The sequence below is a fragment of the Falco cherrug genome, chromosome 3, assembly GCF_023634085.1.
Source record: "Falco cherrug isolate bFalChe1 chromosome 3, bFalChe1.pri, whole genome shotgun sequence".
Classification (NCBI taxonomy): Eukaryota; Metazoa; Chordata; class Aves; order Falconiformes; family Falconidae; genus Falco; species Falco cherrug.
The window spans coordinates 121,129,470-121,144,129 of record NC_073699.1 but is presented as its reverse complement, the minus strand read 5'-3'; the positions used below and the strand labels follow the sequence as shown (position 1 = coordinate 121,144,129).

The window sequence follows — 14,660 nt, the reverse complement described above, 5'->3', positions numbered from 1 at the left end:
GCAGCGGGCACAAACTGCTGTTGCAGGGCTCTGCAGGGCATTCTTCTCCCTGGCCCATCCCACCAGTGACAGGCAGGATGCGCCGGGCTGTCTGTGTCCCAGCAGCGCTCACTGTGAGGAGGGAGGTCCTGCTGCGGAGTCACCGGTGGGGGCAGGGGGTGGACATCGGCCTGATTTGCAGAGCAGGGAGAAGGGGAAGTTTCAGTCCAAAGAGCTCCAACAGCTGCTGAAAAAGGGGATTTCCAGGCCAGTGGCTGGGAGCTGCAGGCAGGGAACCTCACCAGGGAGCAAAGGGGCTTGGGGCAGCGGGTGCAGGGAATGAGCACCTCCGTGAGCCGGACACTGTCACTCACCACTGCACCAGGCAGCTGTGACACTGTGGCACGCCATCAGTCTCAGAAAATATTGGCAAATCTCAGTAAATACGTATATTTATAGACTGCCCAGGATGATGTCCAGATGGCTGTGTCCAGGTAGGACTTCACAGACACCTCCACAGCCCAACCGTCCCCATGCTGGGTGCAAGCTCAGCTCCACCAAACATCGCATCTTCTCCTTGGTGGCTCTCCCCAGGTGCCCCCAGCTTCACTGGTCCAGCAATGTCCTTCCTGTCAGCCCAGACACACATAAACATTGAAGGCAGCAGCCCTTCAATGTAATATTTAAAACAATTTTATTCATGAAAATATGCTGTACAATGCACTATACACAGTTCTTTACATTGCCACATACACAAACTCTAATAGCACAATCAAGAAAGTTACCATTGCCTACGATAGATGCGTGGTGAGAGATGACGCCTGTCAGAGACCCTCCCCCCCAGTCTGTACAGTTATAAATATGAGGGAAAGGACGGACCAAAAACCGCCGTATGAAGCAAACCGGTGGGGCCCCTCCAGTGTCCCCTTGACACCGGGTCTTTGCTCCGGGCAGGGCTGGGTCTGGGTGGGAGCAGGGCTGGGAGCGGAGGATGCTCCTTGTCCCCAGAGGCTGTCCTGTGAGGCGGGGAGGGCCAGGAGGGAGAGGAGGTGATGGGAGCGGGGAGGCTGAAGCTGAGCGAGGTGGGACGTGAGGTGGCCTGTGCTCAGGGAGATGTTTCCAGAGGGGGAACCTGGAGCCACCACCGGACAGTGAAATGAAGCCCTGGCTTCTCCTTCCCCATGCTCGCAGTGGGGCCAGCAGCAGGGCAGCAGGAGCCGCAGGGGGCACAGGCATGCTGGCCACCCCCAGGACCTGCCTGCCCCACGGGCAAGAAGCACAGCCCCAACATCCCTGTGCCACCACCACCACCTCACCGCAGTCCGGGTACCCCCGGGGCCCTTGGCTCCATCCCCCTCTGCCGCGGCGGGGCCAGCCCGTCTTGCCTCCTGCTCCAACCACCCCCCTTCCCCGGGGTCCCAGCCACTGGGGGGGGGGGGGGGGGGGGTGTGGTGTCTCCGTGCCTGCCTCCCGCTGCCCGCCGTCCCTTGCACCGCACGACGACTGTACACACGACGCTTACCAACACGACTCCACCGCACACACGACAACCCCACGGTCACGAACCACAAAGACAGCTTCGCAAGGGGACGTGCCCCAGGGGTGGATGCCCGGGGGCTCCACGCAGTGGGGCAGGGGGAGGTGGGCGGGGGCAAGCGGGGCAGGCGCGGGACAAGGGGGGGCTTTTCTCTTACTGCTGGTGCGGCTTCCCCTCTGTGACAATGGTCAGCCCATATCTGTGACACCGAAGGGGTTTTTGCGGGTCCCTGTGCCCAAGCATCCCATCTGGAAATGCCCGGCTGCCAGGGTAAGCCCCAGCTGGCCCATGCTGCCCGGCATGCTGGTGTGCTGCTGGATGTGTGCCTGCAGGTCGGATGCCTGGAAGAGCCAGGACTCCTTCCCTTTCTCCCATGCTTGGGGGGCAGGGCCCCCCTTCTCTTCCAGGGCAGCCCCAGCTGCCCTCCCTGCCTCTCCTTGCGAGCAGTCCTTCACACCCCGTGTGCGGAGCTGGGGTGCTGGGTATTAAATAGCCATTTGCAATCGGTTTCCAACGATTTTAAATATGCCTGAAACGAGAGGTGGTGTATAAAACGAATGCAGTAATGATCCTGACCAAAGAATAATCCTTTTTAAAAAAGCATTCAAGAAAGATTATATATAATAGAATATATTAAATTCTGTACATGATCAAATAATGTAAACATAATTAATTAACTTGTAAGAATGTCTTTAGAGACTATGCCCACCATGTGCCCAGGGCGAAGGTGAAGGGTGGCACATGGGGCTCCTCTATCACGCTTTGCCACAGACTCGTGGGCCAGGAGGGGAGCAGGAGATGCCCCCGCATGGGTCCCATCCTGACCCAGCTCCGAGCGGCCACACTTCCCCTATGGCTTGGTGGGACCCAGCACCTGCACCCTGGTAGAGGAGGTGCTGGCGTGGGAAGGGAAGAGCTGGGCTGGGAAAGTGTGCTGGTTCAGTGCACCAGGGGTAGAGGATTCAGAGGAAGCCTGTGGTGCCCAGGAGGAAGACAGGCTGTGCAGAGCCCCTGAGACACAGCAGCAGCTCCCCCAGCCCCTCCTCCCAGCCCCCTCAGCTCCTCGGGACCAACCAACTCTGGCTGCCCATCAGCCTGCCCAACTCCAAAAACCCCACTGCACCGAGGCTGAGCTGCTGCAGGGAGCCCCCACCGCTGGGCAGGATGGCAGTGGGACCCCAGCCCACTCCTGCCCCGCAGAGCAGTGGGGCTGGTCTGGGCTCCCAACAGAGACAGCAGCACCAGCTGTGAGTTGTGGTCCCCAGCCCCACGGAGCACCGGCCCTTGGCAGATGGGTGCACTAGGGCTGACCCCTCTTGCCGACAGCCGCCTGGACCATCCTGGGGATGGGCAGCAAGCCCTCCAGGACAGGCATGCTGCCTGCTAGCTAGAGACACTCCTGAAACCAGCAGTGGCCCCCCAGGAGCCCCCCAGCCCAGCTGTGAGCCCTGTGGCACCTCCCTGAGCAGCGTGGGTCACCCAGGCTTGGGGCTGGGTGGACCCCATGCTGGCTCTGGAGACCTGGTCACCACATCCCTATCCTCCTCACACGCACACACACCCTTCTCGAGGGTGACCCACATCACAGCCCCCCAGCTTCCACCCCATCATCCAACACCCAAAGCCATGGCCAAGCCAAGATGAGACGTGCAGTAGGGCACAGCCGTCGGCATTGCCCACGGCCTCTCTCCTCTCCCTAAGTTCAACCCTTTCTTCTTTCCAATGCAAAAACTCAATGGCAAAAGAGTGCATGAAATCAAATAAATACAGCCCCCCCCCCTCCCCGACCCTGTGAGCTCCCCCTGAGCCTCCGGCACAGGGGACCCAGGCCAGCAGCATGTCACACCCATCAGGACCACCCTGTGCAGGGCTGTGCACCACATGCAGGAGTGTGCCCACGCCTGCTCTGGGCAGGGTACCACAGCCTTCCTATGGGCAGGCATGACGTGGCACCCCCCGCCCCCAGTGAGCACGTGGGCTGCCAAGATGCTGTCACCAGGGCTGCAGATTGTGCACCCTTCCCTCCATTCCCAACCCCCCCTTCTCCCTGCTTGGTAGGAAAACCTGCCTGGACCCACACCAGGAAACCCCCTGTGGAGGTGGCCTGGGCATGTGGGCTTGACAGAGCTCATATCTCCACCAGGGTTTGGGGGTGAGGACCCCCCCCGGCCCTTGACCTGGGGCAGGGTCCCCACTCCTGACACTACTACTCAGAAGACTCATTTCCCAAGGTGACTCAGAGAAAAGGGTCCCTTTCCAGAGTGGGATGCCCACACAAGTGGTTCCCATGCCACCAGCTGTCACCGCTCCGTCACCCAGCCCAAGGACAAATCAAACTGGCACCATTGCAGTGGGGCACTGGGACCATCTGGAATGGTTTTCCCTTCCTGCTCCCCCTCTGGACCCGCCTGGCTTGGTCTGCCTCTCTGGCCCGTCTGCCCTGCGTCCTCCAGAGGATGCTCGCAGGAGGACCCAGTGGATTGGGCACATGTGTGGGCTGCGGGCTGGGGACCCTACCCCATCTCAGTATTTGACCCTACAGTTTGTGTTTTGTGTTCGATCTCAAGCTCAGATCGACAGCTCTAGCCCATCTTAACAAACAAAGGCAGAAGAGAAAGGAAAAAAAAAAGTTAGTCTCAGTGTTCCCCTCGTGGCTTCTCAGTGGCAAGCCCCCACCCTGGGGCAGGCGTCACCCGGGCACCCAGCTCTGGTTCGTGGGCTGTGGACCCCCGGGCAGCACGGGCACATTGAGCCCGTTCTGCGGCGGGAGAGCTGAGTCGAAGTTGAAGTCCATCTCGTCGCTGTCCATAAAGTCATTCAGGATGATGGACTCCACATCGCACTCCAGGCTCCCGTTGAACATGTCCAGGTCCAGGTCTGCTGGGAACCTGTCTTGGCCCAACACAGGGGGGTGGACAGCCCCCGGGTAGGGGCCCTGCAGCGAATCCAGCAAGCTCATGTGTGCCCCTTGGTTATTAGCGTAGGAATGCAGATGCCCGTGGTGCGGCACGGCTGTCATGCTGCACGTGTCACTGGGCAAGCTCATAAGGCTGACAGGATTAGCTAAGGCACTGGTGTTGACCGCAGGGTGGTGACCGGCTGGTGACGGGTGGTACAAAGCGTTGCTCTTCATGAGAGAGCCCGAGTGGGATGGGTAGGAGGACAAACCCTGCTCCCCGCTCCCACACAGCAGCGGGTTGTGTCTGTGGCCACGGGCCGGCACCATGGGGCTGGCCTGCGGCAGGGGCAGGTCCCCCGGGACCATGCTCTCCTTGTGCGCGTAGGAGATGGAGGAAAGCAGGTCTTGCAGCGAGGCGTTCCTGTAGGAGCTGACAGGTGAGAAGGTGGCTTGCTTGTTCTCCTGGATGGTCTGCATGGGCAGGCGGCGCATGAGGCTCATGGCCGGCTGGCTGTAGATAGTCCCGCAGTAGGTGTTGGTGGCAGCCCCCATGGTGGAACACTTGGAGTTGAAGGTGAAACTGGAGCTGCGCTGCCGCAGGGCGGCTGGGGGGAGCTGCTGCGAAGGGCTCATGGTGTAGCCGTCCTGCAGGTCCTCCAGCATGCTCTCCCCGAGGCTCTCGTTCAGGCTGATGGTGCCAGTCAGGTCAGTCAGCCGAGGCAGCTCCACGGAGCAGCGGGCGTTGAGGGAAGGAGACATGGTGCTGGAGGGGCTGGGGTACATCAGCGGAGAGGAGGGGGTACCATCATCCTCCTCCAGCTCATCTGGCTCGTGGTTGGACATGATGGGCGAGAGGCGCCCACTCAGCGTGCTGGCCGTGGAGTTGGCCCGCGTCCTGAAGTCAGCCCAGGCATCGTACTCATCGCTGGCGTGCGACGTGGGGCTCTCCGACCACTTGGCTTGCTGGGAGGAAGGGCTGTCCTCCCCGCGCTCCTGCGTCACCTGCAGCTGCTTCTTCTTGCTGGCCTTCCCCTTGATCCGCAGGAACTTGCTGTTGTTGTCCATGGAGACCGCCCGCCGGCGGGGCGTCTTCCCCGTCTTGCCGCCCTCAGGGTTCAGCATCCACCAGGAGCTCTTGCCCGTGCCCTCATTCTGCACACGGATGAAGCGGGTGTGCAGGGAGAGGTTGTGCCGGATAGAGTTCTGCAGAGACAGCAAGGACAGAGGGGACGGTCAGCAGCGGCTCCAGCACCCCAGGCACAAGGGGATGCCTGCAGGGCTGGGGGGTACAAGGGGTATCAAGGGGAACCTGCGCTCCACCCCCCAGGATTCCATGGCTTTCTGAGCCAGAGGAGTCAGGGCTCAGCTGGAGGGTCTCTCCCACAGCACTGCCGGGCATTTCACCTCCAGGAGCCCATGGGTCATGGCCCTTTGCTGCGTCTGTCAGCTATTTATCGTTACTGCAATTACTGTCATGGCAGGGAGTGGGGCGGGGTCTTTAGCATGTGCTCCGGGGACCTGCACCAGGTCCCAGGGGACTCTTCTTCCCTGGAAGAAGTCTGGGGAGGGAAAAGGTGAGGAGGCAACAGAAGAAGAGGCAGGAGTCAGGGCTGTGCACAGGTCCAAGTCTTCTCCACCCCTCCCAGCTCCAGCCACCCACATGCCCAGCAGAGCCCACCAGGATGCTCCCAGCCCAGCCTTGCCCACGCACACCTCTGCATAGATCCCAGCCCTCTCTCCCCACCACCAGCCACCCCACCAGCTCCACAGGCAAAGGGACCCCCTTTGCCCACACACCGCCAGGCACCCAACCCTCTGGAGCTGGCTCCAAACAACTTTCCCTGCCCAGCATCATTCTGTGACTGCTCTCCTCCTCCCTCACCACTGGGGAGGCAGAAGCATGCCTTGTGCAGCATGCATCAGCACTGCCACAGCTCAAAGCACTGTGCCAGCACCATGTAAGCCAGATCTTGTCCCCAAAATGCCTGTCATCCCCTGCAGGCTGGCCCTGGTGGCAGGGCCCAGAAGGCAAGCACCCTGCCTGAGAGGCTCAGCTACCATAGCGCGGGGGGGGCTGCAAGCCAAACTACAACCCCCATTGCCCATGCAAGGTCTGGTTGCGGATGGTTTTCTCCCCAGATACTTCTGGCTCCAGCGCCCCAAGGGGCTTTCGTGTGGACAGCAATACTCCTGCCCTCTTGGCTCTTGCCTGGCGCTGTGGCTCTGAGCGGCTTGCTGGCCAGAGTGGGGATGCCCAGGGGCCACGTCCCAGCGCAAGCATCCCCAGCTGTCACTGCCCCGTGGGGTGCCAGTCTGGGGTGACCCTGGGGAGATGCCTTCAAAGCTCCAGCCAGGAGAAGAGAGGGGGTGAGGACATCTGCCTCTTGCTGCTGATCTTCTGCAGCTCATGGGATGCCACTCAGCTCCCTGCGCCTTGGTTTCCTCAGGGTCCAGAGGACAAAGGCAAGACGCAGAGGCCAGGGTAGAGCATCAGTCCACGGTGTAGAGACCCTTACTCCAGGGCTCAGGGCTCAGCAGGGGCTGCTGACGGGAGGCAGGCAGCTCCTCCTGCCCCTGCTGAGCTGCAGGAGGGGCAGAGGGACAGGGAGGGGGAAGAAACCAAGGTGCCAGGGAGAAAGTTTGGTGCTGTTGCCGGCGTACAGTGGAATACTAATGAAGAGGCGAGTGAGCTCCAGCCTCATCTATCATATTATGTAATGGCTTACTTCTCTGCACTTCATTTATTTGGAGATTGCTCCCAGGCTGGCTCCTCGCCAGCAGCCACCAAATCCAAGTCTACAGAAATCAATCTCGCGCTGACTGATTAAGCCGTGTTTAGAACTAATTGCTCCTTCGTGTGTGGGGAGAATAAATTACGGGCTTTAATTTCACATCTTTAAAATGCAACGGCAGGTATGGGCTAGCCGTTAACCCCTTCCTGCACATCCCTGTGCACAGCTGGAGGGGGGGCAGGCCACGGCTAGCATAGCTCAGGGAACAGGTTGGAACTCGCCCTGCCCTCCGCAGCGGTGGCTGCCCATGGCAATGCTCATCACCTTCAGGTAGAGCAAGCCAAGCCCTGGGCCAGCCTGCCTGGCAGGGAGAGCTATCCCTGACCCCTCAACACCCCCTCCTCGAGCCACAGGATGACCCAAGCTCCCATTCATGCGACTGAGCTGCGGTGCAAGTGGCAGGGGACAGAAGCAGAGCACATGGCCATCACCGCATTTGCAGAGCCAGAGCTACCAGCCAGCTCAGGCCCGCGATGCTGCCCTGCACACACACACAGGTGCCAGTGGGCTGGGGATGCCCAACCGCTGCTGAGCCCCTCGCAGGAGTGGGGACCCCCTGCACGGCCCAGTCCCTCACTGCCGGCGCTCCCCAGCTCTGCTCAGCCCAGGAGGCAGGAGATGCCACCACCCTCAGCAGCAGGGACTGAGCTGCAGTGCAGCGTACGGAGAGAGGGGCTGCGTTTGGGGGTTTGGGGAACACCATGGCTGGACAGGGGTGACATTCAGCACAATGCTAACCTCCTCCTCCTCTTCTGCTGCTGCCTGCCTCCCACTCTGCAGCCCCAGCACAGGGCACCCAGGCACCCAGCACCACCCACGGATCCAAGCTGGTGTCTAGCAGGGGACAGGGCTGGCGGGGGGGGGGGGGAGGTTGGCGGGGTCAGGCTGCCCGAGGGAGAGGAGGGGAGGGGAGGCTGCTGCGCCTTCTGCATGGGAGCTTCATTAAGAGCCAAAAGACAGCAGCAATTAAATGTAAGGCGCAGGGAGCCTGGCTCTCTCCTCATTAGCACCCTGACGTGCTCGGCTGGCCGCTGCTCGGGGTGCACGGCACAGGGCAGCGGGCTGCACGGGGCGGGCCAGGAGCTTGTTATCACCACGAAGGCAGGGACCTGCTTCACCTGCCACCATCCCCGCAGCCCCACGAGCACCCAGCATCTCACAGCACCCAGCCCTGAGCTGGCAGGAAGCAGCACACGATCGTATGGCCCACAACGCGGGGCTCAGCTTCTGGTCAGCCCTTGGCAGTGTGGTGATGTGCAGGGGACATCAGGGCTGGCAAAACCTCCCTGACAGCAGCTGCCATGGCAGGGATGTGCACCAGTGCCTGGCAGATTTTGGTAGGGTGTAGGGAGAGCAGGCAAAGGCTGGGGCCAGTCCTGGGGTACTCACAACACCTCTGACACTGCTCTGCCCAGCGACCCAAAGCCCAGCACCACTGCTTGCAGCAGCCTGCAGCTCTGCAGGGCTGGCCGTGCCCTGCACCCTCGCTGTGTCTCCCTCCCCACGCCCATCTGCCCTATGTCACCCCTGCCTTGGACTGCCCTGCTCTGAACAGCTCAGGCCCCTCACCAAAGCAGAGACCCTCTCAGCATCCTGGCTTCACGCAGCACCGCAGCTCTGCAGTACCCAAACAGTGCAAAGCCAGGAGCATCAGTCCCCAGCGCACATCCAGACCATGCCATGGGATGATATCCACCATTTCAGGCACCAGCCCTCATCCTCACAGCTCTGCAGAGGGGCAGAGGATGCTCTGGGTAGCAGAGGCGAGAGCTGGAGGTGGCACCAGGGCTGCCAGGTGCCACAGGTGGACCCAAGCCCTGCTCAGCCCTGGCTGACACCCAGGGAGGATGAGGCTGGAGCCTGTGCCAACACCCGGCCACCAGTTGCTGGAGGCTTTGCCAACTGGGAAGACCCCGGTGCCATCCCAGTGCCCATCTGCTAGGGGCTGGCCCCGCTGCAGGGCCTGGTACAGGGATGGGGGCACCCGTGGGAGCTGGGGGCACCGACAGAGCCTCCTCACCCCCCCAGGAGCCCTTCTCTACGGAGCCTCATTGTCAGGGGAACAGCCAGTGTGAAATCGGTCTGATTAGCAATTAGTCCCATTGTAAAAGGATTAGCCGGACCCCATTGTTTGGATGAGTGACTTGACTATCAATTTGCATCTGGCAGGGCTGCTGCTGCTTCTAGGAGCGTTCCCCTGTCCTGACCAGACAGACACAGCGCCCAGCACCGGCGGGGCACCAGTGGACCCCCGAGATGGGCATCGATGCCGGGCAAAGCGATACCCTTCGCAACATCCCAAGCCCCCTGCCAAAACCCACCAGCAGCAGCACCCCAGTGGCATGGCCCGGGAGTCACTCCTCCAGCCTTGGGGTGCCCACGAGTCTTGGGGTGCAAGGGGGGGCTGGGCATCCACCTGTGTGCCCTGAGGAGAGCATGGGGTAGGGGAAACGAGTGCAATTTAAGCGAGAGCAGGACTGAACAAGGCCTGGTCCTGGCCAGAGCTGGGCAGAGCAAATGAGGGGGTCCCACTGACTAGCCCCCTGTCCCTGCCACTTCCCCTGTGCCCATTTGCTGTCTTCCATCGCTGTCCCTGGGCTGCCACCCCTCCCTGCTGTTCCCACATCACCTGGGGTTTTTCTGAGCAAAACCCCAAACCCCAGCCTCCTCCCCCTCCCAACAGCAGCCCAGCCCAGCCGTGCTCGCAGAGACCCCCATGCTCCCAGCGAGCCCCAGCCCCATGGCCAGAGTGCGACAGGGTGTGCAGGTCCATCAGCTGCCGGTCCATGCAGCTAATGAGCCCGTTACCTGGCGGAGATTTGCAGGCTGGTTAACAGGAGGAAGCAGTGACAGGGTCACTAACGAGCGCTCTGCCGGCTGCTCTCCAGCAGCACGAGGATGGCTCCAGGGGTTAATTGATGCTTATTTACTTCTCACACATAAAAATTGCCAGCATTGGAGGAAATATTCCAGGGGGCAGAGGCTGCCAACAGCCCCGATGGTGCCACATCCCAGGGGATGCCATGCAGGGGGTGGCAGTGGCATGGGACAGTGACCGGTCACGCCCCCAAAGACATCTTATTCACCCAAGAAATGGCACTGCACCAGCAGCTAAGTGCACGATGGCCATCACTGTGGCCTCCTGGCACGATCCCCCAGGGATGGCCAGCCCTGCTCCCTGCCACTGGTGTCACTGTCCTGCCTGAAGCAGCTGGTGGCTGTGCGCAGCCCACCAGCCCTGGCACCGAAGCACCGCATCCTGAGCAGGGCCCACGCCTGCCTGGCGAGCAGATGGCAGCTGGCACGCCATGGCAGCATGCCCCACGCACCAGAGTGATGCCAGGCACCCCAGATACTCGCAACGGGGACAGACACCCCATGCTGACAGCAGCCGGACCCCCGTGCCATGCCTAAGGCAGGGAGCAGGATGAGACCCCCCACCACCTCCCATGGCTGCAGGCACACCAGCCCACCTCACAGCAGCCCTTGTGCATGGCGGGTGAACCCAGCACAGGCTCCAGGCAGGGGGAAGCGGCACAGAGGAGAAAGCTGGGGCAGGGCACTGGGTGGCTGTAAATCCAGCCTAACGTGCGACAAGGTTCTGCCAGCTTTGCATCGGGCTCCCCAAGGAGGGGACCAGCCCGGCACCAGCTGCATGCCGGGCTCAGGAGGGCTGTGAATCCCCACTGGCCTCTGTGCTGTGAGCAGCCCCCGTGATCTCCCCATCTCCCCACTGCCCCTGGGGCTGGGGCAGCACACGCCAGCTTGCTGGGAAGAAGCAACCCACAGTGCAGGGCTCGGCGGGGCAGTTTTCAGCAGCTGCCACGTGCCTGGGATGTCTGCTCCAAAACTACCACCTGCGCTCTGCACTGCCCCACAGCACGCCAGAGTATCACCGCCCCATAGCATCCCCCTGTACTGCCTGCTCCTGCCCCAGGCAGCCCTACAGTGCCTTGTAGCCACACAGCTGCCCCACAGCCAGCTCCCTGCACTGCCCCACGCTGTGCCCCATAGCGTCCTACAGCCAGCTCTCTGCAGCACCCTGCAGCATCCTACAGCCCGCCCCCCCTGCAATGCCCCATAACCCCCCCAGCCCCTCGCACTGTCTCAGGCACCATGCAGCCAGCTCGCTGCACCCCAGCTGCTGCCCAGGTCCTGTCTGACATCTCCCTGCTGGGGACCTGGGGCTGTCGCCCTCCCCAGCTTGTCCTTCCCCGGGGCATCACTGCTGTAGCTGGGCAGGGGGGACCACATGGGCTGCGCGGCACCCCCAGAAAGGGCACGGTGGGGGCAGAGGGACGGTGCCTGCCTCCCCGCCGCAGGGGTCTCGCCAGCGGCTGCCGAGCGGAGGCAAGCGTATTCGGGTCAGTGCGTTGCCTGAGCAGAGCCGGTCTGACATGCTGCTAATTGAACCAAATGCCCATTAGAGGCGTGACTGGCCATGTCCATCCCGGGCCCTCCATCGCAGGTGGCTGACACGCAAGGAGCCTGAAGGCTGCTCAGCATGGCAGGGCCAGAGCATCTCCCGCCTCCTCACACATCACAGCCAGCTCAAAGACCAGCCGGCATCTCATTAGGAACGCTAATCAGCCCCTAGGCGTGCGCTGGGGTAGTGGGGAGAGAGGCAGCTGGGTCTTACAGGGGACCCCATGTTACAGCCCCCCCTGCATAGCCCCCCATGGCCCCTCTCTGTGCCACCCCCTGGGACAGAGCAAGGGCAAAGCCTGGCAGGGACTGGGCAGGGGGGTCTAGCCATGCCCTGCCCCATAGATCCATGGTGCTGTGGGGCACAGTAAGGCTTGTGCTCTGTAGCTGAGAACCTGTGCTGTGAGGCCACGCTGTGACAGCCCGGGGCGGACACCTGCCTGCCCCCCTGCCCACATCCCTCTGCCGTTCCCCAGGGCCAGGTGATGGTGTGACTAAGACCAACCTCTCCTGAAGGAGAAGATCCAGGACTTGCCAGCCCCATCCCAATCCCCCAAATCCATAAGGAACCTGGCTGGATGGGTCCTCAGGGCAAAGCCCATCCCCTGCCTGGCCCTGTGCCAGTCCTGGCCCACCTCTGCTATACACCTTGTGTCTCACAGCGGGTCTGACCCGCAGTGCAGCCCCCCCAGAAAGACCAGCCGGCACAGCACTGCCCCACGCCACCCCTGCGGACTTGGCAGCTGAGTGTGTTCACAGTTGGCACAGTGCCTCCCTCCCCTTCCTGACCACAAGCTCTGCAAGTGATTCCCAAACCCACCGGAGAAGTGACTGATGCAAATCAAACCACACACCACTCCCCATGCCCCCCAGGCAGCCCCCCATGCCCAGCACTTGCTCTACTTGGCCAGGGATGCCCACGGGGACACCCCCACTCTGCAGCCTCCACGCGCCCTGGCTCAGCACAGGGAGCCCCAGGTGGGTGCCAAGCCATCAGTGGGTGCTTGGCTCAGCCCTTTCTGCACGCCAGGGCTGCACAAAGGGGTGAGTCCCCCTGCACAGCTCCCGGCCAGGATGGAGCTGGCAGAGGGCAGGTCAGTCACATCAGGAGACTCCTTATGCCTAGGCTGGAACCATCCCAGTGGTGGCAGGAGTGCCACTGAAGCAGAGGTGGCAGGCGCAGCCGAGCATCCCTCTCCCAGCCCTGGTTACTGCTGCTGCCAAACAGCTGGTTGCTACCAAGTTCTGCAATGGGAGTGTTGCCGTTGCCATGGCAGCCGGTTTATTTTAGCCAGCTGCCACCCCGCCATGTCCCCTTTAAAACCGAGAGCATCCTCCCTGCCTCAGCGGGTCCTCCCTTGTCCCCATCCCCGGGCAACTTGCTGAGACCCCAAGGAGCACCCATAACACCCATCCTCTGTGGCACAGCTTTTCCCCACTGTCGAGAGGGGACACACACAGCACCTACACCTTCCCCACTTCCCACCATGGCTGGTGGGGCTCACACCAGCTCAGCCACAGGGTCACAGTGAGGTGGATCAGGGGATGGGTCCCCCCGGCCCAGGGGGAAGGGAATGGGCATATGGGAACAGCATCAGGACTGGCACTGGGTGATTCCAGTGCCGGAGGGACACTTGGATGGTAAATTCAGCTCCCCCAGCCTGCTCAAAGACACTGCTCACTTTGGTTTGCTCCTCTCTTGGCCAAAGCCTTGGGCTTCCCCTGATGGGGCCATCACAGCCCCAAAACCTGCTGTGAATTTGCTGGGCTCCGTGTGACACCTCCTCCTCCATCCATGGCCATTTCCAAGATGGTTCAGGACAGGAGGGGCCAGAAGAGCCGGTCCCCAGTATGGCTGGAGGGGGAGAGGTCCCTTCACTCCAGTGTGTCCCAAGCCCTGTCCTGCCAGGCAGCCCCAGTCATCACCCCAGGGGGTCCTTCCCAGCCCTGGGACCCTCCATCCTTAGCACTACCAGGCCTTGCCAGTGGGGTGCGGGGGCCAAGGAGGAGCCCCTGGGTGATATGTAACACAGTGACACCTCTGTGGCTCCATGAATAGCCCCAGCACTGCCTGTCCTGCCCTACGTGCTTCCCAAAGGGCTCATTAGATCACACCAGGGTAGCTGAAGATAACGAGCAGGCATGCTCACCTCCTGGGGAAGCGGGCAGAGAGCAGGCAGAGAGCAGGCAGGGCCAGGGAGCTTGGGGATCCTCCTATGGGAGCCCGGGGGCTCAGCAGGCATGGTGTCACTGTCCCCGCAGTCCTCCTTGCTAACAGCACAGGCTGCACTTTTGGGGTGCAGAGCACAGGGCTGAGCCCAGCAAGGGACATTTTGGGGGAGCCCAGCCTTTCCCAGCCCCCTGCAAGCAGGCAGGAGTTGCACGGGTGCAATCATGCAGCAGTGGGTGCATGGAGCCCAGCTGCAGGCTCACCTCAGCACCAGGTGCCACCAAGGGACATGGCCCAGGCAGAGCTTGGCTGGTGCTGCAGCATGCCCCAAGGCCAAGGTGATGGGCTGGCTCCACATGCTCTCTGGCTATGGGGTCCAGGCCTGCAGGCGGCACACCGGTGCTAGTGCGGGACTGGGGGGAGGCAGGGTACAGCCAGGAGCCTGCTGCCCCCAGCCCCACATGTGCCCTGTATCCCTGTCCTGTGATGGGACGCCAAAAGAAGGAAGGGGGGTTATGGACCAGATGAGCCGTGGCCATGTGTCGTGCATCTCCGAGCCAGCTGGCCCTGGCACGGCCACCCTCACGCCTTCAGGCTGCGGCAGAGCTGGAGGCTGCTGGGCCACCTGCCCTGGCCAGATGGCAGGGGGACCTTGCGGTGCTGCTGGGCATGGCACTGCTCAGGGGACCAGTGCCAGGCCCTGCTGCTCACCCTGCTCATACCCAGCCCCAGTAGCAGGGGATTGGTGAGCATGGGGTCAGACTCTGCCCCCTTCACAGCACCCCATGAGGGCTCCAGGCAGCACCTGCCCTCCCAGTCCAGCACCGTGTCCAGCCAGCCCCAGCATCCCAGGTCACA

The 14,660-nt window shown here is 62.1% G+C and overlaps 1 protein-coding gene across 1 annotated transcript in view; it reads right to left on the bottom strand.

Moving 5' to 3' along the window:
• Nucleotides 1-682: 682 nt before the first annotated feature.
• Nucleotides 683-14,660, bottom strand: part of FOXO6 (forkhead box O6) — a 38,864-nt gene continuing 24,886 nt past the window's right edge. The window contains exon 2 of the mRNA XM_055706176.1: nucleotides 683-5,618. Coding sequence (XP_055562151.1) covers nucleotides 4,206-5,618 — 1,413 coding nt within the window. The 3' untranslated portion in view covers nucleotides 683-4,205. The remainder of the gene's footprint in view (nucleotides 5,619-14,660) is intronic.